At 43.7% G+C, this 27,885-nt stretch overlaps 1 protein-coding gene and 1 long non-coding RNA gene across 2 annotated transcripts in view; one reads left to right on the forward strand and one right to left on the reverse strand.

The window, feature by feature from the left end:
- Positions 1–15,756: 15,756 nt before the first annotated feature.
- LOC123580748 lies at positions 15,757–27,740 on the reverse strand. The gene is made up of 3 exons (XR_006703441.1): positions 27,640–27,740; positions 21,983–22,088; positions 15,757–15,942 (listed from the first exon to the last, which is right to left on the reverse strand). It is a non-coding gene; the product is annotated as an uncharacterized LOC123580748 (long non-coding RNA).
- The window catches only part of TTC7A (tetratricopeptide repeat domain 7A), a 123,672-nt gene continuing 119,572 nt past the window's right edge, over positions 23,786–27,885 (forward strand). The window contains exon 1 of the mRNA XM_045445955.1: positions 23,786–27,793. Coding sequence (XP_045301911.1) covers positions 27,610–27,793 — 184 coding nt within the window. The 5' untranslated portion in view covers positions 23,786–27,609. The remainder of the gene's footprint in view (positions 27,794–27,885) is intronic.

A 27,885-nucleotide genomic window follows, 5' to 3' on the forward strand; every position in this document is an offset into this window, starting at 1 on the left:
AACAGAGGTGAGAATATGACCTTATTATTACTATTATTATTTTTGAGAGAAAGAGACAGAGTGCAAGTGGGGTAGGAGCAGAAAGAGACGGAGACACAGAATCCAAAGCAGGCTCCAGGCTCCAAGCTGTCAGCACAGAGCCTGTTTGGGGCTCAAGCTTACAAACCACAAGATCATGACCTGAGCCAAAGTTGGGTGCTTAACCTACTGAGCCACCTAGGTGCCCCAATAAGACCTTAATTTATTTCTTTTTGTATTTTTTTTTTAACCAAGAAAAATGTTACCTATTTGGAAAAAAAAAATTTATTTATTTATTTTGAGAGAGAGAGCACACAAGCAAGGGAGGGTCAGATAGAGGGAGAGAGAAGATCCCAAGCAGGCTTTCTGTCAGCCCAGAGCCTGACGCAGGGCTCCATGGGGGGCTGGATCTCATGAACCATGAGATCATGAACTGAGCTGAAATCAAGAGTTGAACCCTTGGGGCGCCTGGGTGGCGCAGTCGGTTAAGCGTCCGACTTCAGCCAGGTCACGATCTCGCGGTCCCGGAGTTCGAGCCCCGCGTCAGGCTCTGGGCTGATGGCTCAGAGCCTGGAGCCTGTTTCCGATTCTGTGTCTCCCTCTCTCTCTGCCCCTCCCCCGTTCATGCTCTGTCTCTCTCTGTCCCAAAAATGAATAAACGTTGAAAAAAAAAAATTTAATAAAAAAAAAAAAAAAAGAGTTGAACCCTTAACTGACTAAGCCACCCAGGCACCCCATGGGAAAACATTTTTAAAATCTTTAATTAGAAAACCATTTAAAGACCCCGTAGATAAGTTATTTGATTGTTATTACTCAAGCATGGAATTGACCAGAAGCCTAACAAATGATTGAGGGAATCACTTATGTCCTTAAAATCTGAAGCCTGGTCAACATCAGTCTGTTACTGTTTAACACTTAGGGCAATCCCTGGATTCCTGAATCCCCTCCAACAGGAAGTGGGATACAAACACTGGCATTCTACACAACCAGGGCACAGAACAAGTAAGGGGCTGGTAGATTCCCCAGTCAAAAACTTAATATACTGCCACAGAGGAGATCCCTTACTATATATGTCCAGCAGGATTGGATGTGGTTTACTATGGGGGTATATTATGCTTTGCATGCTTTTTTTCTTTTCTAAAAGGAAGCTTTCATTGTATCTTCACACTGTGCACTGAAAGTATTTGCATACATTTTATTGTTGTACAGCTATAGACGAAAGACACACTCCTATTGTCCTTTACTCACAAACACAATACCTCTGACATCAGATGTGTGGATTTTCTCACCACACCAAGCAATTCTCTGCAACACCAGCTGAGTGTACTACAATGCTATTCAATTCTGACACAAACTGGAGTTAGTAGTCTAAGGGCTCAATCCCATGAGACTGCCCCCCCCCCCCCGCACTTCAGATGACAATCACAAGTAGTAGGTGCCCAGGTTATCCACAATTTCTGTCCGACTTGGCTAAAAATTGGAGGTTCCCATGACCCCCTTCTTGGATTTGATCATTTAGTAGAATAGCTCCCAGAACTCAGGGAAATGCTTACTGAGGTCTGCCAGTTTATTACGTAATAAAAGACACAGTTGAAAATAGCCAGATTTGGAAATACAGAGGATGAGGTCTGGAAGGGTCCCAAGTGCAGGAGCTTGGGGTCCTGCAGAGTGGGGGTGCCCCACCCTCCCAACACATGGTTGTGTTCACCAACCCAGAAGGTCTCCAAATCCTGTGCTATTGGGATTTTTATGGAGGCTTCCTGACATAAGCATGATTGATTATTAGATCAATCTCCAGTCCCTCTCTCTTTCCTGGAGGATGGAGAGTCAGATTGCAAGTTCCAAGCTTCTAATCATGGCTTGGTCTTTCTGATGACCAACCACCACTCGGAAGCTATCCAGGACCCTAACAAGAGTCATCTCATTACCACAAAAGACACTCCTATCACCCAGGAAATTCCAAGGGATTTAAGAACTGTGTCAGAAACCAGGGTCAGGAATCAGGGTCAAAGATCAAATACTAGAACAAAAGATGTTCCTACTGTTCTTATCACTTGGGAAATTACGAAGGTTTTAGGAGCTCTGTGCCAGGAACCAGCAGTAGAGACCACTACATGTATTTTCTATTATTTCACAACAGTATATACAAAGGAAAGTACACATATAGAAAAGCATACAGCTCCATAAATTTTCAGAAATTGAACACACCCATATAACTATCACCCATATCGAGAAACAGAACATTACCAACATCCTGGGAGTCCCCCCTGTGCTCCGTCCCAAGTACCACCCTCTCCCCAAAAGGTAACTGCTATCCTGACTTCTAATAGCACAGAGACATTTTACCTGTTTTTGTATTTTCTATAAATGGAATCACACAATACACACTCTTTTGTCTCTGGCTTCTTTGACTCAACATTATTTTGAGATTCACCTACAGTGTGTGTAGTTTTAGACCATTCTCATTTCTGTATGGTATTCTACTCTCTATGCACATCTAGGTAGTTCCCAGTTTGAAACTATTGTAAACAATGCTGCATTGAATGTTGTAGAACATTTCTTTTGTTGCACATCTGTTTGCATCTCCATCAGGTATTTACCTGGGAATAGAACCACTGGCTTATAGGGAACACAGATATTCAGCTTTACAATATACTGCCAAAGTTTTCCCAGGTGGCTGTGACCATGGATACACCAGCAAAAGCATGTGAAGTTCTGTTTTTCCCCATTCTCCCAACACTTGGTACTGTCATTTTCATTTTTTCAGAGAACTTAACCTTTAGTTTAAGTCGGAAGGCCACAAGAAACCCCATCTGGACCTGGAAGAGGGGCCTGTACACAGAGTACCTGGACCCATGCTGTCTGTAGGAGCTGGCTGACATTTTAGGATCACCTCCTTTATGGAGGAGTGAGAACATTCCATGCAAAATGTGCATATGGGAAAGAGGGGTGTGTGGGGGTTATAGGTAACCAAAGAGCTGCACCATGTTGACTCCAGTGAGTTAGACTGGGTGGTAGCCCAGTTTCAATTTTCCACCCTCTTGCTCTTGTCTATCCCCATAATAAAGACTAAAAAACATTAAACACTCACTTTTCCATCTTTTTTGCAGCCACATGACCACATGACACAGTTCTGGGCAATGAGACACGGGGGAACTTGGGAAATCTGCATTTCTAATAACAGATCTAAGTGACTGGTACCAACCTTTCCCCATCTTCCAGCTCCAAGTGGGGATGTACCACCTCAGCAGTAATCCTCAACCATGAAGGCAAGTCAGGGAGAATTTCAGAAAGGCTACTCCCATGCTTTGGAGCTGCTGAGCCAGCACGAGCAGCTGCCTGCCTCCAAATATTCTGTTATGTGGGGAGAACTCCTGTTTAAGCTATTCTATGACAGTCAATTGCATTTCTAAGTGATACTGAATTGACCAAAGTGAGGTCACCGAGGGCTCAGGAAGCAGTTAACGTGGAATGCTGGACAGCAGCCAGATTGCAGTGCATGATGAGCACCTGGTAGGTAAGCACCAGGTACAGCAAATACGGGCAAATCTTCCAAGCACTGCTATGAAGGGAATGGAAAGTAGCTAGAGAGGACACAGGATCCAGGAAGGGTGGTCTTTAAGATGGAGTGCCATGTGCATGTCTACATCGTTTTGGAAAGAAGCCAGCAAAGATGAGACTGTAGAGCCAGCAGAGTGGAAAAAATTGAAAGGGTAAGGTTACTGAGGCGGCAGGAGAGAGTGGATCCAAAGCCCAGATGGGGACAAGCCTGAAATTTGGGAGGCATGGCTATTTTCTGAAAAAAGCCGTGGTTGGAGGAGGGGCAGGGAGACTGAGCGGGTCAAAGTTTGAGATCACTATGGTGTAACTGGGAAAGCAGACTGCCTAGGAAAAACAGAGGCTTTCTGGTCTGAGTTGAAGGTCTAGGTGAAATTGGAAGTTGTTCATTTATAATGGTATAATGGTACAGTCTTCATTATTATTTGATTATATACAATTGGTAATGTATGTTTCTTGAATTTTAACTTAAACATTTTCTTGCATGTGGCCAGAAAAAGTTAGAACATAAAGTTGTCTCATAAAACATTAAATTCCTCTCTCTCTCATTCACCTTTTCCTTCTTGGGCTAGCTGCCATTTGTGACCACACCAGGGCTGAGTGAGGGAAGGACTAGAAAGTGGTAGGGGGATAAGGACGTTCCTACCTGACATGTATAGTAAGTTGGTTCTTCCCCCACTTTCTCCATTTGATATGCATTCACTCAGAATGCTTTTGTGTGGCTTCCCATCTGCAGCCCTCACTATGGTTCCCTTGACGCCTTTCAAAAAGCTGCTGGTCCTCTCTCATTATCTGTTTTCCCTAGCACTCCAACAGATATCCTTTTGGGCAGGATCCCTTTAAAGATGGTCCCAAGCTGGTTCAATGGTTCATGGCTTGGGTTGGGTTTGGCAAGAGGCTGGGGCAGAGTCCCTACTTCCCCCAGGTGTTTTCCAGGAGATGGCAAGCCCCTGGGAGCCCAGTATGGGCCCTGAACAATGAGAAGCAATACTGAGGGTGATGTCTAGGTCCTAAGAGCATCCTTAAAGAGTCTCTCAGTCCCCAGCATGGTTCGGTGAAAGGAGAGAAAAATTCCCAAGCCCTCCAAGGGGCTGGGTGTGATAGCAAGGCAAACCAGGTGAGAGCTGGGGGCTGGGAAGAGAAGAATGCAAAGTACATCTTCCTCAACAATAAGAAGCCAGGGCAGGACTTCTGACATTAGTGGCCCATGCAGAAAGCACAGGGGGTGACTGTCCTGGGCACAGCTGCCTTCAGAACCATTCCTTACTCTTCCACTATTGTGTTTTGCATCACAAGGGGGCTAACCCCAGTGAATAGCATTTCCTAGCCTCCCCTGTCAGCTGCCTTCCTGCTGGTTCAGCTAATAGAGGATACCAGCAAGGGATCAGAGGATGGAAGGGAGAAAGAAGCTGCTTCCACTGGCAATAAGCCCCCAGTGACCTCACCTTATAAATTCAGTTCACATTTGAAACCAGTGACTTTTACGAATTCCAGGTACTCAGATTCCCTAGGTACTCAAATCCACCTAGATTCCCCTAATTCCCAAGGTCCCATATGTTCTTAGTCATTGCCTTAACTTTCTCATAAGGGACATGACTGTTGTAATGTGGGTTCTTTCTCTGTTGTAATATGGGTTCCCACAGTATCAGACACTGTATCTAGATTTTAGCTGCTTATGTCCAGGAGCTCTAAGACAAAAGAGACTTTTTATTTATTTATTTTTTCAACGTTTATTTATTTTTGGGACAGAGAGAGACAGAGCATGAACGGGGGAGGGGCAGAGAGAGAGGGAGACACAGAATCGGAAACAGGCTCCAGGCTCTGAGCCATCAGCCCAGAGCCTGACGCGGGGCTCGAACTCACGGACCGCGAGATCGTGACCTGGCTGAAGTCGGACGCTTAACCGACTGCGCCACCCAGGCGCCCCAAAAGAGACTTTTTAAAGACACTCCCACAGGCTCTGACTGTGGTTTGAGCTAAGAATTTAAAATTTTGGGTTTGGATTTTTTTTTTTAACTTTTTAAAAAGGTCTTTTAGGCTGAAAGCCATCAGAACGAGCCAGCCAGCCTATCTTATGTTCTTCATGTTCCTCATTCCTTCACAATGACCCGTCACTGTTCCCAAGGAGCATGAGTACCTCCGAGAGTACATGCAAAAACATTCCAGGGGGTGCTCAGGCAGTTTTAGAGATTACTTTCAGGCCCTCCCTTTTTAGATGCACTCTTTGCTAAAACTGACCTGCCTGACAAGGACTTGCCTTAGAACTTGAAGCCACTTCTGTTTTCCAGCCTCCCCTTTAGCAATCATTCTCCCTCCCCCACTTTATTTATTATGTATTTATGTATTTACTTTTTATTTAGTGATTCATCACTTACATATAACACCCAGTGCTCATCTTAACAAGTGACCTCCTTCTCCCTCCCCAACTTTAAACAACTCTGCCCTACATCTTACCAAGATGCGTTGTCCCAGGATACACAAAGCTCAAGATAACCACAAAAGGGGCAATTCAAACTATTGATGCCAGTAAAAGCTGCTTTAATCAAGGCACAAACTTCATATATCTCCTTCTCTTCTTATTTCTGATAAGAGTGAAACACAGTGGAATTTTGGTTTCTATTGGATGTTCTGAATTCAGGCATACTGTACATGGGGGTGGTGGAAATGATGTCCATCTAGATTTAATGACCCCTGACCATTATCAAAGAACTCACGACTTTGGTGAAAAATCCCACAACTGTTGATCTCTTAAACTTCTAAATAGATATACTTTCCCCTCTAATAAGTCAAACACATTAGTATTTCTTAATATCTCTTTATTTCCTCTCCTCCCCCATTATGTTGTTTGTGTTTGGAATTTCTGACATTAGTTCTTCTAGATAAACATTTTCAATCTTAGACTTTTCAAAAACAATTTTTCTAATGTTTATTTATTTTTCAGAGAGAGAGAGAGAGAGACAGAGTGAGAGTGGGGGAGGAGCAGAGAAAGAGGGAGACACAGAATCCGAAGCAGGCTCCAGGCTCTGAGCTGTCAGCACAGAGTCTGACATGGGGCTCGAACTCACAAACCGTGAGATCATGACCTGAGCTGAAGTCAGACGCTTAACCCACTGAGCCACCCAGGCACCCCAACATTTTCAATCTTAGACTTTTTTTTAACAGCAGTAGATTTATCAAAATAGTAGATTGCCCTGACATCCCATATCTCTTAAAGGTTGTCCTCGATTTGTTTCTCTTACTTGCACATTTCTTTTAAAGGCATTTTCAATTGTGGATTTTTATGTGGCAAACATCTGAGACCTTGTATGCCTGAGTGCATTTTTATTACTCTCTCTCACTGAAATGAAAATTTGGCTGTGTATAAAGTTTAAAGTTCACGGTTCTTTTCCTTCAGTAAACAAATAAATACATGATAAGAAAAACTGTATGATCATCTAAAAAGAAGGGGGAAAAGGTAATCAATACCCATTCATGATAAACAACAACAACACAAAACTTTCAATAAATTAAGAATAGAAGGACAGTCTCTCAATCTGATAAAGGGCATCTATTCAAACCCCTCAGTTAATGTTTTTATAGTGGAAGACTGAGTGTTCTTCCCCTAACATCAGGAACAAAGCAAAGATGTCCATCTTTGAATCTCTATCCACCATTACACTAGAGTGCCAAGCCACTGTGGGAAAAGATACCCAAGGCATACAGATTGGAAAGGAAAAAGTGAAACAGTCCTTGTTTGCAGACAACGTGATCATGCACATTGAAAATCCTAAACAATCTATAAAAAAGCCACTAGAATTAAGTGAATTTAGCAAGGCCACAGGTTACAGGTCAATATATGATAAATAATCAATGGTATTTCCATATATTAGCAATGAATACACGGAAAACAGAATTTTAAAAATATCATTAAAATAGGATCCCAAAACATAAGACACTTACTGATATCTTTAATTATTTAAGTATACTTTTTTTTAAATAGTCTGGGAATTTTATTAATTGAAGTTATTGTGGTCCAGTCCTGCTGTGAGGTCTTTTCATTTGACTCTGTTAAAGTGTAATTCAGAGACATTTAGTTACCTGCAAGCAAATGGTTTGTTTGTTTGTTTGTTTGTTTATGAGAAAGAGAGCCCGCATGCATGACAGCCAAGCAGGGAAGGGACAGAAGGAGGAGGAGACAGAGAATCTTAAGCAGGCTCCATGCCCAGTGTGAAGCCTGCAGGGCTCAGTCTCACAGCCCTGAGATCATGACCTGAGCCAAAATCAAGAGTCATATGCTTAACTGACTGAGATACCCAGGCACCCCTATACTCACTTATTTTAAAGAGAATAGTCATTAGACTGTTAACAAGAAAGGATTTCAAAAAGGGAGGAAAAAAACCTGATGACACTCTGGGAACAGTAAGTGTGTAGATTTTGGTTTGATTTTTGGTGAGGAAGGTGCACAGATCAGCAGGTACCTGACAGAGTCTAGCCTGTGACGTGTGCTCTGGAATAAGCTGTCTAAAAAAGCAAAAGAAACAGTTTTAGCTACTGACAGATTCCTCTGATAAGTTGGAGATTTTAATTGTGGAATATTCATGCCAGGCTGACACCGTTAGATCAGGTCTGTACCATTTTCCTCCTTAGAATTTCTTATCTCTCATTCATGGTGATTATATCCTCCTGCATTTTGTAATTTTAGGTGATGAGCTCATCTTCAGCGGGGCTTTGTATCTGGGAATGCTGCATGGCCGAGATGGAGGTATGTTCCTTCACAGAGATTTTATGTTTGCTTCTGTCTGCTTAGTATCCATTTTTAAGTTAATTTTTCAACTTGCGGGCCCCCAGTGTCCATAGGTAGTATAAGATTGAACTCTAGACCTGAATAAGAGGAGACTGAAATGATAACTTCTTAGGAGAGTATTTTTCCCCAATCAAGAAGCTAGGCCAAGAGATAGAACTTCACTGTTTCTCTGTGCATCTCTGAACATTTCATTTTTGGTTCATACTTTCACCAAGGTACAGCCCTTTGAGAGTCCTAGTTTTATGTAGAAGTGTCAAGTCTATCTCTTTACTTTTGTTAATCCAAGGTCCCTTCTCTTGTTGCTATGGGTACATTAAAAAATGCCTAGGTTCCTGAGACCTATAAACCCCTAGGGGGGGCTCCACATCAGCTCAGCCAACATTCCCTCTCCCCTGCCCCTTAATTGAGTTCCCTCTTAATTGCTGACCACTGAGAATTTTCCCTAATTTCTGTGAGCTTAGCTCTCCAATCAACTGAAAGCTTCATTTATTTTACCATGATTTCAAGATGTTTTCAAAGAGAGAGAACATGTATGGAATATATTCGTAATATAAATGTAATATGAATGGTAGGAAAAGGCAATTCACAAATCCATTCCTGACTTATCTCCCACCTTCCCCTAAAGCCCCCACCATTATGCTTTGTTCTTCCCTAAGCAACATTAATCATTGTTTTCCCTTCTCTACTCAACATCTAACCACAGTTTTAGTAACAATAAATGAAGGGATGGATGAGTGAATCAATCAGTTAATCAACTTTATAAGAACAGTAAGCTTTCCAAATTTTATTTTTCACAGTGACACCTACTGACTATGCCTGGAATTCTTATCAGTATGAACATACTGAAGATTGAAATAACAGAAATATTGAAAAAAAGGGAAGAGGCAAGAGAGGCTTCTAAAATGTATTAAGTTAAGGGATGCCTGGATGGCTCAGTCAGTTAAGCATCTGACTCGATTTCGGCTCAGGTCACAATATCACAGTTGGGGAGATCACGCCCTACATTGAGCTCTGCACTGACAGCTTGGAGCCTGCTTGGGATTCTCTCTCTCCCATTCTCTCTCTGCCCCTCCTGATCTCTCTCCTTCTCTCTCTCCAAATAAACTTTAAAAAATTTTTTAAAAATTAAAATGTACCAAGTTGAGAATTGCACCTTTTTAAAACAAAGCCTTGCAGAGGGCATCTGGGTGTCTCAGTCGGTTAAGTGTCTGACTTCAGCTCAGGTCATAATCTCATGGTTCATGGGTTCAAGCCCTGCATTGGGCTCTGTGCTGACAGCTGAGAACCTGGAGCCTCCTTCGGATTCTGTGTCTCCCTCTGTCTCTGCCCCTTCCCTGTTCATGCTCTGTCTCTCAAAAATAAATGAACATTAAAAATTAAAAAAAAAAAAAGCCCTGCAGGAATTGAATACTGAAAGTGAAAAGAGCTGAACCGTAAGATACAGACCATGTTAAAATTGAGTTCATATTTGAATGAACATGAATGAATGTGAACCCTAAAACCTGGCTGGTAGGGGAAGGCTTACAGCGTAGGTGGGAGCCGGGCTGAGCTCCTGGTGTTGAGTCATGAAACTGGGATTCCTACAGGCCATTAGCTAAACACATACAATAAACTATAGGCTGCAGTCTGTCTACTCACATTATCGAAGTCTCTTAATAAAGAGGACATTTTCTATGGTGATCGCTTCTACCTTCCTAATAAGATTTTATTTGTAAAACTTCAATTGGCATGTTACTTTTCAGCGTCATAGTCATTGTATGAGCAGAGGTGGTTAACCTTTCTGGAGTTTTTCCAGCAAGTGTTTGCTCCAAGAATTAGCTCAAATCCTCTGCTTAGTCATCAAGTGGTTCATTATTTTTTGAGTGATTAGAAGTGTTCCCAGGGTTTGCCATACACTCAAGGACCATGCCTGACATGGAGAAAGCTAAAATGAAAAGAGACTTCTTTTGACAGTGTATTCTTTTTCAAAAAGGGTAGAGTTTTAACAATAGAAACTGATCCTTCTGGAACAATATTTTATTTTAGGAACTGCCATATATTCACAGAACAATTTGTAAGAGGCGAAAGATTTATACGATTTGAAGAGAAACCAGAGTACTATTCACAGAACAATTTGTATGAACTTCTCTGTACTGAGTGATGGCTCATCCTCTACTATAAGGAGGTAGAGTGGGGAAATGGAGGATAAAGTGGCTCATTTTATTTTTTATTTATTCATTTATTTTTAATGTTTATTTATTTTTGAGAGACGAGAGAGAGCACAAGCAGGGGAGGGGCAGAGAAAGAGAGGGAGACACAGAATCCAAAGCAGGCTCCAGGCTCTGAGTTGTCAGCACAGAACCCGACGTGGAGCTGGAACCCACGAACTGTGAGATCATGACCTGAGCCAAAGTCAGATGTGTAACCAACTGAGCCACCCAGGCGCCCCTAAAGTGGGTCATTTTAGATGCTATCCTAGGGGTATATTACCAGGCTTGTCAAGATCAAGCCTAAAGCAAACAATCCTCTCCCTCCAAGTTCAATGAATTTATTGTAAACCACTTTGTCTTTTTCTTGCAAGGTCCATATAAAATTGCTCCAAATCTGCTCCGAATGTTTCTTAAAAAGCTCACATACCCTTTATCGTTTATAATCAAAACTTTCCCCCCAGTGTTCTAAGTGGCTTGGGAAGCCCAATCCAGAGGCTGTCTGGAGCATCTCCTATCTACACGTGCAAGCTGCCGTGGGCCATACACAGTATCTGTGTGACCGCTGGTGCCATGCACAAGGTAAGTATGGGTATGGGGCAGAGCCAAAAGAACTGCAGTCTTTTGCGGGGCAGGCAGCAGAGGGCCGGACAGCCCCAGGGGCTCAGAGCCAGGCACAGAGGCTGCAGCTCCAAGGCCACAGCCCTACTTGCAGGAGGCAAGCAGTACCGGCCTAGAAGCCTCTGCACACCTTTCTCTCCCTGCTGACTCAGCCTGGCTCGGGCTTGCCCAGGGCTCAGCTCATTATCTTGTTATCTTTACAACTTTATTCTCACTGCTTCCAAGCAAATCCTTCCCAAGTTTCTTAGTTGATCTTCAGAAAGAAGACACTGGTTGAGCCCATCTTTTTGTCCCATGCTGTCTGGAGCAGCTAATTAATTAGTCCATGGGTAGCCTGGCCTCCCTGGGGGCAAGAGCTTTAGATACTGTGGTCACTAGTATCTAAAGGGACAGGGCATGTGATGAGGCTTAGGCACAGTTTGGGGCTATGAGTGAGTGATCTAGATTCTCTTAACATGCGCTTCAGATCAGGCCTGAAGCATCTCTCATGGTGGCCTCCAGGAGTCCCTTGGGGAAGTTACTCCTTCCGCCTTTATTCCCCTAGGGCCAAGTATGCACTGGGGCCCAGGAAGGGGATAGGCCTCTTTCAGTCCACTCTGGAGCCCATTTGTTTTAGCCTGCCTGGGCAAAGCTTATGAAGATTTTATTGGGATATCAAAATGGACACTTGGGCAAAGGGAGCCCTGGTGATGAGTAAGTGTCCTATCCTAATGCAAAATTTGCTCAATCTTATTTAAAAACAAAGAAAGGCTTGGGGCCCCTGGATAGCTCAGTCAGTTAAGCCTCTTGACTTCAGCTCACGTCATGATATCATGGGTCACAGGTTCAAGCCCCGAGTCAGACTCTGTGCTGACAGAGTACCACCTGCTTGGGATTCTCTCTCTCCTTCTCTCTCTACCCCTCTACTGCTTGCATGCTCACTCTCTTTCTCAAAATAAATAAAATAAAATGAGATAATAACAATTGGGCTTAATCACTACTTTTTTGCCTAGGAGACTAGCCAAAATGTAAATATCCAGTGTTATGAAAATACATATGGGGAAAAAAGGACTCTGATGCACAATAGAATGCAGATCAAAAGCCTTGGGATGGCACACACCCTCCAACCCAGCAATTTCATTTGTAGTGGAGAGCTGAAAATGTACAGTACTCCTGTTGTGAAACAAATATAGTCCTTTGATTGTCTGTGACTGATTTCCTCCAAAGCACCCATCTTGATAGGAAGCGAGGAAAACTAAAATCAGTCCATGCCACTAAAACCCAGTTTAATTCAATACATAAAGGGACCATTTAGATGCTCAGTCTATCAAGGTAATTGTCTGGTCTCTCATCAATTCTCCCACTTCAACATAGGTTTAGGCACATAGGGGGCAGGAAGGCTTACATGTCCTATGGCATTAGGGAAAAGGCTCTTTGGAGTTCATATATAGTACAATCCCATTTCTGCTATTAAAAAAAAAAAAGTACAAGTGTCAAAGTGTGTCAAAGAAAGAAAGTCTGGAGAGGTAAAAAGCAAAGTCTTATCTTAGTTATCTCTGGGAGGTAGAATTGCACTGAGCTACTACTGTCTTTTACATTTATCTGTTTTGGTTTAATTTTATAAGAAGAATGCATTAATTTCATAATCAGAAAAAACCAATAATGATGTTTCATTCTGATAAAAAGCAAACAAATCCAACAGATGTTAACTTGGATTTTGACTGAAGTGTCAAGATATAATAGTGATTGAGCATCAAAGTAAGGTGTGAGCAGACCACAAATATTTCAAAGGCGATTTTCAAAATCTGGTTACCTGTCTCTTGGTCCTTGGCCTAAGGAATCCCTAACCCAGAGAGAGGAAATAAAAGAGTCAGAAGAGGGGAGATGCGGGGGGGGGGGGGGGGGGGGGGGGGGGGGGGGGGGGGGGGGAGGGGGATTTTGTGGGGAGGATTTCCCTGGGAAAATGTGAGGGATCACCTACTCCCTCCCCTCCAGTCTAGTGAGAAAGGCTTCAAGGGGACAGACCACTCAGGCAGCTTGAGGTGTGGTCATTGCTGTAGGGCATATACGATGGCCTGTTGCTGGTTGGCTCAGGAAGGCTAAGCAGCCTTGGCTGAGAGAAAAGGGCCTGGGTGAGAATTGCTCAACCAGCTGGGTGCAGGTCAAATGAGACAGGAGTCCTGGGGACAATTTGAGGTGGAGGCAGAGGTTAAGTCTCCCTGGGGTGGAGCCCAACCAAGAGGGTAGCCCGTGAGGAAAAGTAGGTCCCAGCAGTTAAAGGCTGGGAGGCAAGTCCTATGGTGAGACTGTGGGGAGCAGGAGGCAGGGGGACCCTACTGAAGGAGAAGGAGCGGAGTCAGAGAAGCCCAGCAGGGAAGTCTCCCAGGACTTCACAGAAACCCTCAGGATCAGTGTTAAATATCTGCCAGGGGACCTGTGGCCTATGGGTCGCCAGGTGTAGGACCCATAAAGCCAGGACTATCCCCCTTCCCTCTCCTCTTTTCCCCATTTCAACCTTAAAGGTCAGAAACAGCAGCAAGATTAAGAAGTGAATAAGAAAGAGAAGTAGCTCCCTCCCAGGCTACCTGCTATGGGCCCTAGCTTTGGGAGAGTGGGAGAGAAATCTTATCTATGAATGAAAATTTAAATATTGATTAGCATATTGGGCTGAACCCTTTTAATTATTTAGTTAAGCCTGCATTCATGACTTAAAGTGATTCCCTGGACTTTTACACTAAAGATGTCGAGAAAAAGTTATGAGCTTGGCAGGATTTTTATACGTGGTCATGGAAAAGACCATCCTAACCCTCACTGGAAGGGATTAAAAGCAGTGGAAGACAAAAATAAAGTGGCTTTGGTGGATATAACCCATAAATCCTGCATGTTCAGTATACTGGTTATACAACATTCCTTTCTTAAAAGCCACTCTGCCTTGAGTTTCTAGATGCACTACAGCAGAACAACCCAGATGTTGGCTAGAAGCTCCTTATTCCTTGGATGTCTGGGTATAATGGGATCAGATCCAGCCAATTCCACAGGCTGGAGAAGTGGAGCTTGCCCAATAACTTCTGCTCATTCTCAGAGACTTCCTCACCTGAAGTCTCCTCAGCCTCTTATTTCTGAGTCTGTTTTCCTTTCCATTCTTTCCCCTTATCAGCCTGGATGCAGAAATGAGTATCTCTTAGCATTCCCTCTACAGAAGAATCTCTTCACACAAAGAACAGTTGTGAGTTGTGAAGACTTTCCTGAAGGTTTTCCATCTTCTCAGAGTGGGGCAGTGTTAGGTGGTCAGGGAAGTTGCTTTACTTAAAGTTCACAACACTTGCAGAGTGATTGCTGTTACTCAGGTGCAATGCTAAATGCTAGAGATACAGAGTACATGATGTCCACTGGCCTCAAGATACTTACAGTCTAGTTGGGGAGACACTGTAAGAGAATATGGTAAATGCCTGGTAGAGCCCAGGTTGCCATGGGAGCACATGGGGGGAGGCGAGGGCAGAGGACATCTAAACAGGCCTGAGGTGAGGACGGACGTGGGAAGTCAAGGAAGACTTCCCTCTATGATAAAATAGCAGATTAGATAAAGAATCAAATAGAATTCAAGAATGGAAAAATATAGTTAGAGATGTTAAAAACTCAAGAGATAGGTTCAACAGTTTAGATGCATGAGAAGAGAGTCAATGAATTAGAAAACATAGCAAAAAAGGGGCGCCTGGGTGGCTCATTCAGTTAAGTGTTAGACTTCAGCTCAGGTCATGATCTCACAGTTCGTGGGTTTGAGCCCTGCATTGGGCTCTGTGCTGACAGCTCAGAGCCTGGAGTTTGCTTCAGATTCCGTATCTCCCTCTCTCTCTGATTCTCCCCCTCTGGTGCTCTGTCTCTCTTTCTCGAAAAAAAAGTTAAAAATAAAAAATATATACATAGCAGAAAAAAACTATCTAGAATAAAGAGACAACATAGAAAATCCAAAAGCAAGGGTAAGAGATACAAAGAATACAGTGAGAAGATCTTGCTTATATCTAGTTGGTGTCCCAGGAGAAGAGAGAAGGAGCTGAGATAACATTTGAAGAGATAATAGCCAAGAATTTTCCAGAACTGATGAAAGACTTTAAAATTCAGATCACAAAGAGCAACAATCCCAAGCATAATTAATTATTTAAGAAATATATTCTTGGCACATTAAATAAATCTTCAGAAAACAAAAGAAAAAAAAATTAAAGACCGGTGGGGGTGGGGAAAAGATTGTTTTCAAAGGAGCAACAGTTAGATAACTGACTTCTCAATAGCAAAAGTGGAAACCAGAAAACAGTGTAGTATCTTGAAAGGCTAAAAGTAAACTGCTAGTCTAAAATTCTATATCCTTGGTGCTCCTGGCTGGCTCAGTCAGGAGAGCATGTGACTCTTGATCTTGGGGTTGCAAGTTCAGGCCCCACAGTGGGTGTAGAGATGAAATAAATAAACTTAAAAAAATTTTTTTTTAAATAATAAAATTCTACATCCAGCTAAAATCTCCTTCTTTCATAAATATGAGAAGATGTATAGTTTGTCCACTAGCAAAACACTGCATTAGTTTTCTATTCCTATGCAATAAATTACTACAAACTTAGCAGCTTAAAATAATACCCATTTATTTTCTCACAGTTCTGTAGATCAGAAGTCCAGGTAAGGATCAATTAGGCTCCCTGCTCAGAGTATGACAAGGCTGAAATCAAGGTGTTGGGTAGGGCTGGGGTCTCATCAGAGGCTTAAGGTTCTCTTCCCAAGATCATATGGTTGAAAGTGAGGTCTAAAAAAAGTCTAAGATTTAAAATTATATGAAGTATATTCTCTGATACAATGAAATTACAAGAAGAAAACTCAGAAAACTCCAGTTACATGGAAATTAAGAAACACTTCTAAATAACACATAGGTCAAATATGTATCACAAAGGAAATTAGAAAATAGTTTGAATCGACTGTTAACAAAATTTCTGTGTGTCGATTCCTATGGGATATAGCTGACAAAGGGAAACTTGTACCCTTAAATGCACACATGTTAGAAAATAAGAAAGACTGAAAATTCATGAGCAAAGATAAAGTCTCAAAAAGTAAGAAAGGGGCATCTGGGTGGCTCAGTCACTTGGGCGTCCGACTTTGGCTCAGGTCATGATCTCGTGGTTAGCAAGTTCAAGCCCTGCATCAGACTCTGTGCTGACAGCTCAGAGCCTGAAGCCTGCTTCGGATTCTGTGTGTGTGTCTCTCTCTCTGCCCCTCCCCTGTTCCTGCTCTCTCTCTCTCTCTCTCTCTGAAATAAACAGTAAAAAAAATTTTTTTTCTAAAAGTAATAAAAAGAAGATATGGGATACTATATTATCATTCACAAAGATTCACTAATCCATCTCTGGGCATTGGCATCAGGCTTAGCTATATCTTTTGCTCTAGTCAATGAGAAGTATATAGAAGTATGATGTGTCACATCTAGACAAAAGTTTTAAGAGCCAACATATGGTTCACCATACTGTCTCTTTTCCCTCTGTCATGATGACTGTCAATGTTCTAGACAGTGGCTGTTCTGTCAGCTCAAGTCCCAAAGTGAAGACAATGAGAAGAAGCCAGCCAACCTGACTGGAACAGGTAGAAAAAAAATGAGAAATGCTGTGAAAAGTCCTGAGATTTTTTTTTTCTGGATTGTTTGTTACTGCAGTATAACTCAACCTATCCTGACCATTACAGAAGTACAAACGAAACCCAAAAACATAAGATAAATCAAATAATAAGGATAACAGCAAAAATTACAGAAAGGGAAAATAACATGCCATACAGAAGATCAACAAAACCAAAAGTTGGTTCTTTGAAAGGAACAATAAAACTGATAAAACCTTACAAATTATCAAGAAGATTAAGAAGAGAGAACGCACAAATAACCAATGCCAGGAATAAAAAAGCAGATATCACTATGAATTCCACAAACATTAAAAAGATAACAAGAGGGTTTTATGAGGGCTCCTGGGTGGCTCAGTTGGTTAAAGTATGTGACTTCAGGTCAGGTCATGGTCTCATGGTTTGTGAGTTCAGGCCCCAAGTTGGGCTCTCTACTGTTAGTACAGAAGCCTGCTTTGGATCCTCTTTCCCCTTCTTTCTCTGCCCCTTCCTGCTTGTTCTCACTCTCAAAATAAATAAATAAACTTAAAAAAAAGAGAGTTTATGAATAATTTATGCTTAAAGTGTGAAAAGCTAGATGAAATGAATATATTCCTAGAAAAATACAACTTTCTGAAAATTGATCAAGGAGGAAATAGAAATTTTAAGTCCTGTGATTTTTAAATAAATTGAATCAGTACTTTAAAAACTTCCCATCAGGGCGCCTGGGTGGCTCAGTCAGTTAAGCAACCAACTCTTGATTTCGGCCCAGGTCATGACCTCACGACTCTTGAGTTCAAGCCCCATATCCAGCTCTGTGCTGACAATGCAGAGCCAGCTTGGGATTCTCTCTCTCCCTTCTCTCTGCCCCTCTGCCCCTCCCTCCCTCTCCCTCTCTCTCTCTCAAAATAAATAAATAAACTTTAAAAAAATAAAGTAAAAAAATAAAAACTTTCCATAAATAGTTAAGGGGAAAATAATGCTTACTGTACACAAACTCTCTGGAGAACAGAAAAAAAAAAAAGTGGTATACCCTCCAATTCATTTATAAGGCTAGATTAACTCTGATACCGAAAGCCAATGAAGATAGTTTCAGAAGAGAAAATTTAGGCAATCTCACTCATGAACACAGACACAAAAATTCTAAATAAAGTATTACAGCAAGCAATATATAAAAAGGAAAATACATTATAACCAATGTGGTAGACAATATAATGGTTCCCAAAGAGGTTTATATCCTAATCCTCAAAACCTGTGAATATGTCATCTTACATGGCAAAAGGGACTTTGCAAAGTTGACTGAATTAAGGCCCCTGACATGGGCAGATTATCCTGGATTATCCTGTGAGCCCAATGTAATCATCAAAGTCCTTATAAGAGGGAGGCAGGAGGGTCAGAGTCAGAGAGAAGATGTGACCCTGCAAGCGGCGATTGGAGTAATGGCCTTTGAATATGGAGGAAGGGGCCACCAGCCAAGGAATGCAACTAGCCTCTAAAAGCAGGAAAAGGCTAGGAACAATATTCTCCCCTAGAGCCTCTAGAAGAAATACAGATCCGCCAATACCTTGATTTATCCCACAAGACCCACTCGAGACTTCTGACCCCAAGAATTGGGAGATAATAAAGGTGTGGTATTTTAAGTCACTATGTATTTGGGGATTTGTTACGGAAGCAACAGGAAACAAATACAACTGAGTTGATCTTATTCTAGAAATGCAAGGATGGTTTAACATTGGAAAATCAAAATAGTTCACCATATAAATAAATTTGAAGGAGAAAAATTATATGGTCAGCTCAATAAATGAAAAAAATTTGTAAAATTCAATTTCAATCACCATTAAATAAAACACAAACTTTTAACATTGTAAGATTTAAAAGGGTCTTTTTAAATTGGATATCCTTTATCAGAGGATAAAGCAAAATCAATACGTCATACACTAGCACTCATATAACATGGTATGTCAATAATACTTCAATAAGAAGGAGGAAGGGGGAGCCTGGGTGGTTCAGTTGGTTGAGCATCCAACTCTTGATTTCGGCTCAGGTCATGATCTCATGGTTCATGGGATCAAGCCCTGCGTTGGGCTCTGCACTAACAGGGCAGAACCTGCTTGGGATTTTTTCTCTCCCTCTCTCTCTGCCCCTCTTCCACTCATGTTCTCTCTTTCTCTCTCTCAAAATAAATAAATAAACCTTAAAAAAAAAAAAAAAAGGAAGGGAGAAGGAAAGAAGGAAACAAGAGAGGAAGTTAGTTGGGGGGGGGGGTGGAGAAAAGAAAGCAATGGAGTAACTGCCATAAAAAGCCAGCAGTTACATTTAAGAGGAAGAAGACTGTACTTGGGAAGGGATATATTGGGGACTTCTGGGATGCTGGTAAAACCGTATTTCTTTCTAGTTGATAGTTAATGAAAGTGCTTCATAATAATTATGTTTTATGTAATTTCCTTTAATTGTGTTATTTTTTTTGCTATTCAGCAAAAATGCTATTAAAACAAAATTTTTTTTAAAAGGTAGAGAAGAAAGGAAGAAAGATTTAAAAGCAGAGAGAGCAAAGCTATGTTTTAAGGCCTAAAACTGCTATAATCATTAAAGGGCAGACGCACAAGTTGGTCTTAGGAGTGGTGGAGCTTAAAATCAGGCCACCTAACCTGAGCTGAAAGGCTCTCAGTGTTCCTGGGTTGGACTGACTTCTCTCCTCCAGGATAGCAGTATTTGGGCAAAGAACCAGCACTGGCAAAGGCTGGGAGAAAGTGTGAACCCCCACTCTTGGGTGGGCACCATTGTAGCAGTCCTGCAAGATGAATGACACAGAAAACACCGAGGAGAAGCAGGAGTCACCTGGGACCCCAGGGGAACAGAATGGACCCAGATGATGGGAGGGAAGTCAATGCATGGAGAAACATGCTAGTATTGCAATCATGAAATTGGGTGGAGGGGAGGGAGGGATAGGAGACATCCCAGAGCTCTCATCTCCCAGGCCTGGGGAAACCTTTAACATTATAGGATTCCGAAATTAACATAATAAATAATTACTGAGTGCCCACTATGCACAAGCACAAAGAATTCATGGTTTTGAAGCTTGCCTTTATAGGGCCTCATCCCTCACCTAATGATTACCTGCAGTTTTTCTGGCAGCTGTCAAAGGGAAAAACTGACCATACAGCCAGCCCTTGGCAGAGTTTTCATGGCAACATTCTAGGAGGGCTGGTTCAGTTGGCCAGTTCACAGTACTAATCATTAAGTACAACACGAGACACCATGGGCCAGAAATGCTATGAGCCAACAACCAAGGTCATAAGTAAAGGCTGATTTCCAAATGCAAGGCCTGTGGGCCATGGGACTACAAGAAGATTGGGCAGGCTCTGTATCATACACACTGATGATCTGAGTGCATGAAAGCACTCTTGGCTATGAAGAAAAGGTTTAATTGTATTCAAATTTAGGGTTTTTAGGGTTCCTGTTGGGAACACAGGGTCCTGCGGGGGCCCTGAACAGCAAATACAAGAGAGAAGAGAGGAACAGAAGGTGGGAAGGACATCCCCCACCAGGCTTTTCCCATGTCTGGATGGCCTAATTACTCCCAGCACTGTGACAATTAGTATAAATAAGAGTGATTTGATGGAGTGAGGGGATGTGGTAATAATCATACATAATCCCTCTCTGTATTAGTACACAGGAAGAATCGTTCCAATTTTAGTATACGTGCTGCTGAAGTGAGCACAGTACACAGGAAGAATCAAAACCACCTGCACCCTGCTTACTGTTGATGTTAACATGACCTTTTTATTATATGAAACTCTTGCTCGGGATGATAAAAGTTGTAAATAACTATTGTTTTTGCAGAAATTTCAAGAAGTAACCTTGAATGAATTTTGCAACTTTTCAATAGATTGCATCCAACCACTGTTTATCTTCTAAGACTCCTTGAAACTCTTGTTTCAAAACCCTCACCTCGTGCTGTCCATCCATCCTGAACTATTGTTATCATGATTCTTGCCCAGTCCTTATCAATCTCATTAGAAAAGCTGCCTTAAAATAGACCCAATATTTTATAAATATCTTGACGTAGCCTCCCCAATACAGATGCTAGTATGACTCTGCACAGTTGTGTTTTCCTTCCTGCGATCAGAACTCAGCTTTGCATTCTCACAAAGTTGTTCGGACGATATTTTCAGGGAGCAGCATTCAATTATGAGGCCCACTGAGACCTCCTTGCCAATGTGGCCAAGACCCTGACTCAGAAAGTGTGCTCCTCTGAGGTCCTCAAGCCCCTCAGGAGTCTTTTAGACCACAGCAATGAGCGATGTAAGTCTTGTACTGGGCTTGAGCTCCCCAAGTACAGAGTCTATTTGTCTCTAGTGATAAGGAACCCCTTTCGGGAATCCTTTGATTATCTGACCATATTTGAAAATCTTTTCCCTTGGTAGACATCTGCCTTATTATGAACAATACCACTATTGTCTATGTCCATCCTGGTCATTTTCGGTTGTGCCTCAATCGGAGCAAAGTTTATAGTGGAAAGGACAGATATGGGACCCAAGAAGTATGTCCCTAACCTGGCCCTGGGACAAATTCTGTCTTGGGCCACTTATGAGAACTCTCCTCAGACTTGTCTTGAGGTTCAGCAAAGATGTCTCCACACCTTTTATCTGCCAGGAAGTATAAATTCATCAGAGTTGTGGCTGGGTAAGGTCTAGCTGTGAGGCTGGGGGGCCTTGAGCCAGAGGATGCCATTCCCAAGCTCTCAAGGCTTTGTCTTGGTATAAACCTCAGTCCATGCCATCCATGTATTTATGCTCTATCCAAATTTGTGCACTTATCTTCCTAAATAGCATCATTTCACCAAGGATAATTTAGAATTACAGTGGCCACTATGAGGAAGTTCTGATATGAACAGCTATTCACTGGAGAGGTGCCACAGAATATAAAGGCAGCACAATTCTAAGCATCCAATGGTCTTCATTATTTTTTATTAGCATGAGGAAGCATCCAAAAGAAACCATATTCAAAAATTGCTTCCTTAACAGATTGCTTCGCCAAAGCAAAAGAAAAATGTGAACATGTTAAAACTATTTTTTAGATCTCCCAAACCACAACTCAAGCCTACGATCTTCTTCCCCCATGCTATGCACCTCCCATCTCCTGCTACCCCTCTACCTCTTCCCCTGATGCACTGCCCCTCCCTTCTGGCCAGCCAGGTACCCCAAATCTCACTTACCTCTTTAAAGTAAACCTCCTGCAGAACAGAGAAAACCTCTTATGGTGGATTTTAAGCTCTGGTTTCATTCTCAGCTGAAAGCCATTGTCAGAGACTCTGTCATTGCCTAGACGAGAGAGAAAACATTGCAGAGGAACTTAGAATCATTTGAGAGACATATAGCCCAGGGCAGCCATATATGTACCAATTCCTTCTAGATGCAAGGAGTTCAATGAAAAAGTCAGAATGGGAAGACTCTCAAGACTCTTCATTTGCATAGGAAATCCTTGGGGTTTATAAAAGCTGGAGAGTTGGTCAAGGTCTTTTGGAGGCTATCCTCTTGTCTTTCGGGTAAAAATAGACTGTGCTCTGGTTCAGTTCTTCAAACCAAAAAGGGAGAAGTCTGATGGAGACTTCAGGGAAGGTTCATACCTAGTGGCTGCACGCAGGAGTTGATCCTGAAGCAGACATGACCCTGGCTCCTCTCTTATCTTTTTGTGAATGGCCTTGAACCATACATAGAAGAGCCATATTATGCAAGCAAAAAGTAGAATGGGAAATAACCCCAAGCCCAGACCCCCAAAACTTTGCTGAATATTTGGAAAGAGTTCTAGAACTAAGCAACCAAACAACAACAAAGATACCAATGAAGGTGTTTAGTTTCTCGTTCGACTCTTTTTTTTTTTTTAATTTTTTAAATGTTTTTAAAGAGAGAGAGAGAGAGATGGAGTTATTTTTGAGAGAGAGAGAGAGATGGAGCATGAGCAGGGGAGGAACAGAGAGAGAAGGAGACACAAAATCTGTGAAGCAGAGCCCAACATGGGGCTTGAACTCGTGAACCATGAGATCATGACCTGAGCCAAAGTTGGAAGCTTAACTGACCGAGCCACCCAGGCGCCCTTCTCATTCTACTCTTAAACCCACTAGGAAACATTTCTTTAAAAATTAAAGGACAACCTCACAAATGTTTTATTGATATAGCATAATAATACCAATCTTAAACCCAACCACTATTATACAACCTCTTCCTTGGAGTCAGCAAACTACTCTGGTCACACATCTAATCTCACCATGCGTTCCCCAGGCCCCAGCCCATAACCATCAGCCTCAAACCTTTAACCAAGGAATGTTCTTTTAACTTTCGGGACACCACACTCATTAACTTAATAGCAAGGGATTTACTGTGCGACTGTCACTGCTACATTAAATGCTCTCCTGATGGTCTCTTCCTTCTGGTCCCCAAGGACCTCCCTATTCATAACAAGATCCTGGCTCATTTGGATATGATTTACCAGTACCTTTGTGTGTAAATCAAGCAGAGACTGAAGCTCTCTTAACAGCAAAAATCCTACTGATATTCTACTGGAGCAAAACCCATCAAGGTTCAATCTCTACCCAAACTTGCATAACAGCATCTAATATAAGGTGATAAAGAAGGAGTAAAACTAATAATCAGAAGCCTTTTTAAAAAAAATAAAAGACTTAAAGAGAAAGGAGTCTCATACCTTGTCCCAGCCCTTGTAACATGCTCCTATCCTCTCAGTTGAAAAACCCAGTGGGCAGGAATATAGATTTGTTTAGGATCCCAGGGCCACATATAAATTAGTCACTCGCTGCTTCCCTTTAAGATCAAACTCAAATACACTACTATTTTTTTTTTTTTTTTGGTTTCCATACAACACCCAGTGCTCATCCCAAAAGGTGCCCTCCTCAATACCCATCACCCACCCGCCCCTCCCTCCCACCCCCCATCAACCCTCAGTTTGTTCTCAGTTCTTAAAAGTCTCTTATACTTTGGCTCTCTTCCACTCTAACCTCTTTTTTTTTTTTTTCTTCCCCTCCCCCATGGGTTTCTGTCAAGTTTCTCAGGATCCACATAAGAGTGAAACCATATGGTACCTGTCTTTCTCTGTATGGCTTATTTCACTTAGCATCACACTCTCCAGTTCCATCCATGTTGCTACAAAGGGCCATATTTCATTCTTTCTCATTGCCACATAGTACTCCATTATGTATATAAACCACAATTTCTTTATGCATTCATCAGTTGATGGACATTTAAGCTTTTTCCATAATTTGGCTATTGTTGAGAGTGCTACTATAAACATTGGGGTACAAGTGCCCCTATGCATCAGTACTCCTGTATCCCTTGGGTAAATTCCTAGCAGTGCTATTGCTGGGTCATAGGGTAGGTCTATTTTTAATTTTTTGAGGAACCTCCACACTGTTTTCCAGAGTGGCTTCACCAATTTGCATTCCCACCAACAGTGCAAGTCAAATACACTACCATTCTATTTGCAAGTCCTAAAGAGACTGACTATGTGTTTCACAGTTGTAGATACTTGTGCTTCCTTTGCTGTGTGTCTGTAAATGAAAAGTCAATACTTGTTTGTCTTCTCCAGGGAAAATCAAAAATAGTACCTGGACCACTGTGCCTCAGTTTACTGAGGTCCCCTCCTACATTTCACAAATCCTCAATCAGAACCTCAAGGGCCTTACACTGCCCTGTAATTCTACTCTTATTCAATATGTGGACAATCTTTTGTTGTGTTCCAAAGACGAGGTGAGCTCCAAGGCTGATTCATCTACTGCTTACTGCTCAGAGACAGCAGAAGGGCTCCATAGAAAAGCTGACAATTTGTCAAAGGAAGTGCACTACCCAAGACAAAAGATATCTCATGGAGGGAAATCTCTTACTCCGGAAAACCAGCTGTGCAAGGGGTTTGTGGCCCATATCTAAGACAGTTATGAGGATCCCCAGGTCTCACTGGCTACTGCAGGCCATACATCCTGAACTTTTCTGAAATCTCCACTCCATTATTCAACCCACTCAAGTCCTTGCTAACCACACCTTTTCTCTCGGAATCCGAACATGAACAGACTTTTTGTGAGTTCAGATTAGCTCTTCAACACCCTCCCATTCTGGGCCTAACCAAATACCATAAACCTTCAACCTATAAGTACATGAGAGATCTCTTCAAGCCCTTAACTTCGTGGGAATCGAGACCAATAGCTTGTGATCTAGTGGCAAGAGCCTCCCCACCTAGTCAGAGGCAGCAGCTGAACTAGTGGAATATTCTGTCAGCTTGGTGGTAGAGGTGATTTGTCCGGTACCATCTTTGTTGCTCTGTAAAATTACACATTTCTTAGTAGGTCGGTTTACCTCCTATGAACTTCAGTACTTTCTCTGAGATGCTGGGACTGTCAGGCAGTGCTCTCCCTCAGTCTGGTAGGCAATCAACCCAGCTTCTCACGATCAGCAAGTTATTTTTATAGCATTTTCCAGCCGGCAGATAATGGCAATCTTTATTAGAACTTGTCCTAAACTCTCATCTGAGAGATTTCAGATTATTAAAAAAGAAAAACAATCACCATCTGAGAGATTTCTGAGTATTAAAAAATAAAAGCAACTGCCACACTTTCTACACGCCTTTTATTTTGGCAAACATTACTAATACAATCATGGCTGCTCTTTGCTCTTGTTCCTATAGTCTCTTACTCCCCTGAAAAAAATGCTGGTCACTAGCAGGTTAGGGGCTTGTCTCTGCCAGAAAAGAACCACAAAGGTATCAGGAATGTGGCTGCAGTGTTAAGGAACAGCTAAGTTCTAACCACAATACTGTGTTCCTCTCTCCCCCGTGCCATGCCCACACAAATCTTGGTGCTTGAGTCAAAGGAACAAGCAACAATTCTTCAGTTAGTTCCCTGGAGTCCTGCAACCTGGGGGCAGGGTTGGCAATGATAAGGGAGAAAAAAGGGAGGAGGGGAGGTTCATTTATTTCCATCAGGGCTGCCTTCCTGTCCTCAACTCTGCTATCCTCTGCCTGCTCCAATGCTGACCCTGGGGCATATCACAGGGTGTTCTCAGGCCATCCTCATCTAAAGAACAGGGACAGCTCTCTCCAAGTGAAAGGCGGTTCCAGTGACCAACAAGGGTAGCCAAAGGCTAACCAAATGCCAGCTACAAGGGGTAACAAGAGTAGGCGCAGCTTTCATGCAAATGGAGTAAATGGTTTCTAAATTCGAAAGGCCAGACCTGTCCGTTTTCCTTCATCTACTTTCTGGCCTCTGGAAGTTTAGGACAGACCCCAAGTGCTCCCAAGGTCAGAAAATGCTGTCCCCAAGCATGGAATGGAGCTGCATTCGGAACCTGGAAAGGAGGGTACCCATTTGGGAGTTATAGGGGTGGAGTACTGGTGAAGCAGAAGATTGCCTTCCACAGACAACCCCCCTGTAGCAAAGGGCCTGGAAGGACTAAGCACCAGTGGCCTGGGCTCTGCTTGGCAAAAAACCTTACCACAGTTACAGAAGCAGTGAGTCTGGTGACACTGAAAGTGGTCAAGTCCACTCTCACCGCCACATGTCAGGCAGTGGTGAAGCCCTCTATGTTGTGGAGGAAGGTGGACACCTAATTCTTAGGAGTCTATACTACACTTAAAAGCTTGCCCTAACTCTCCTGTGTTCTGGAGTCTTCGGTCTGCACCATGCAACATGTCACTTACATTCAAGAGTTTTTTTGGTCTCGCTGTGATTTCTTGCATGATGGCCTCAATCCCCACACTCGAGGCGGGAACACCCTAATCAGTCCCTCCTCCTACAGGCCACCTTGTGATCCCTTGAACTTCTTATTCTTAGCACCCCACAAAGCCAAGCTAAGCCATGCCATGAGTTTTGATCACAGTGTTGAGACACCAGAATTACGAAAGAAATACCAAGTTGGAAAACAGCTTAAAACCTTGAAGAACTCCAGGGTAACGGGATTCCACAGAGGACACGCCAGCCAGCTCGCGCGGGGTTGTCAAGTTGGAAAGAGGAACTGCGTTGTTACAAAAGAAAATGAAAAGTCTCTCAGAGTGCAGACGCCTGTTCCGCACCGCAACCCGCCTGCCCGAACACGCGCTCAGGGCTCGCGCGTCCCAGCAGGGCAGGCTCCCGGGGAGGCTCGCTCTCGAAGGCGGGGGCAACCGGCCGGCCTCTCCCCGGATTTGTGACGTGCAGCGGTGGTGACGAGGCCAACACACAAAGCCGGGGTGTCGGACTGGGGAGTCCCCAGGCCAAGAGTCCCGATGGGATGGGGAGGGGGCGGGGAGCGAGGCGCCCCCGGGCGCGGGGGCCCCGCGCAGCATTAAAGTGAGCGCCGAGTCGGCGGCAGCGGCGGCGGGGACCTGGCGTTGGCAGCAGGGCGGCCGTCAGCGATACTCGCGTGCCTGGCTGCTGCGGCCTCGCTGGCCGCCCGCGCGCCCGACTCGCCGAGGCCGTGCCACGCCCCCGCGGAGGTGGAGCAGCGGCCAGGGGCGGGTCCACAGCTGGCGGCGCCCGGGCCCGGGGCGGGGGCTGTGGCAGCAGCTGCAGCAGCGGCGGCGGCAGCACCGCCAGGAGCTGCTGCAGCGGAGGCGGAGGTTGCTCCTGGACGAGTCGGGGCCGCGCAGCCGGAGCCCCAGTCCGGAGGCGCCGGGCGGTGCTCTGGGTGCTGCTGCTGCCGCCCGGCCGCCGCCGCCCGGGCCCCCGCTGCCGCCCGGGACCTGGCCGCCGCCTGCGCCCCCGCCGCCCCCGCCACCCCCGCCAGCGTGTGCGCCCCAGCCGGGACGCCGCCCCCGGCCGGGTCTCCACTTCTCGGCCGCACCTCCCATGACAGCGCCCGCGCGAAGATGGCTGCGAAGGGCGCGCACGGCTCCCACCTGAAGATGGAGAGCGAGCTGGAGCGCTGCCGCGCGGAGGGCCACTGGGACCGCATGCCCGAGCTGGTCCGGCAGCTGCAGACGCTGGTCGTGCCCGGCGGCGGAGGCAACCGACGAACCAGCCCGAGCGCCGCGTTCACCTCTCTGGACGCCGGTGAGTGAGGGAAGGGGCTGGCTCTAGAGTACCCAGCGCGCGAAATGCACCGCCTCCTCCAGGAAGCGGGCCCCGACTGCCTCCCGGCCGCC

Source organism: Leopardus geoffroyi, chromosome A3 (assembly GCF_018350155.1).
Source record: "Leopardus geoffroyi isolate Oge1 chromosome A3, O.geoffroyi_Oge1_pat1.0, whole genome shotgun sequence".
Lineage (NCBI taxonomy): Eukaryota > Metazoa > Chordata > Mammalia > Carnivora > Felidae > Leopardus > Leopardus geoffroyi.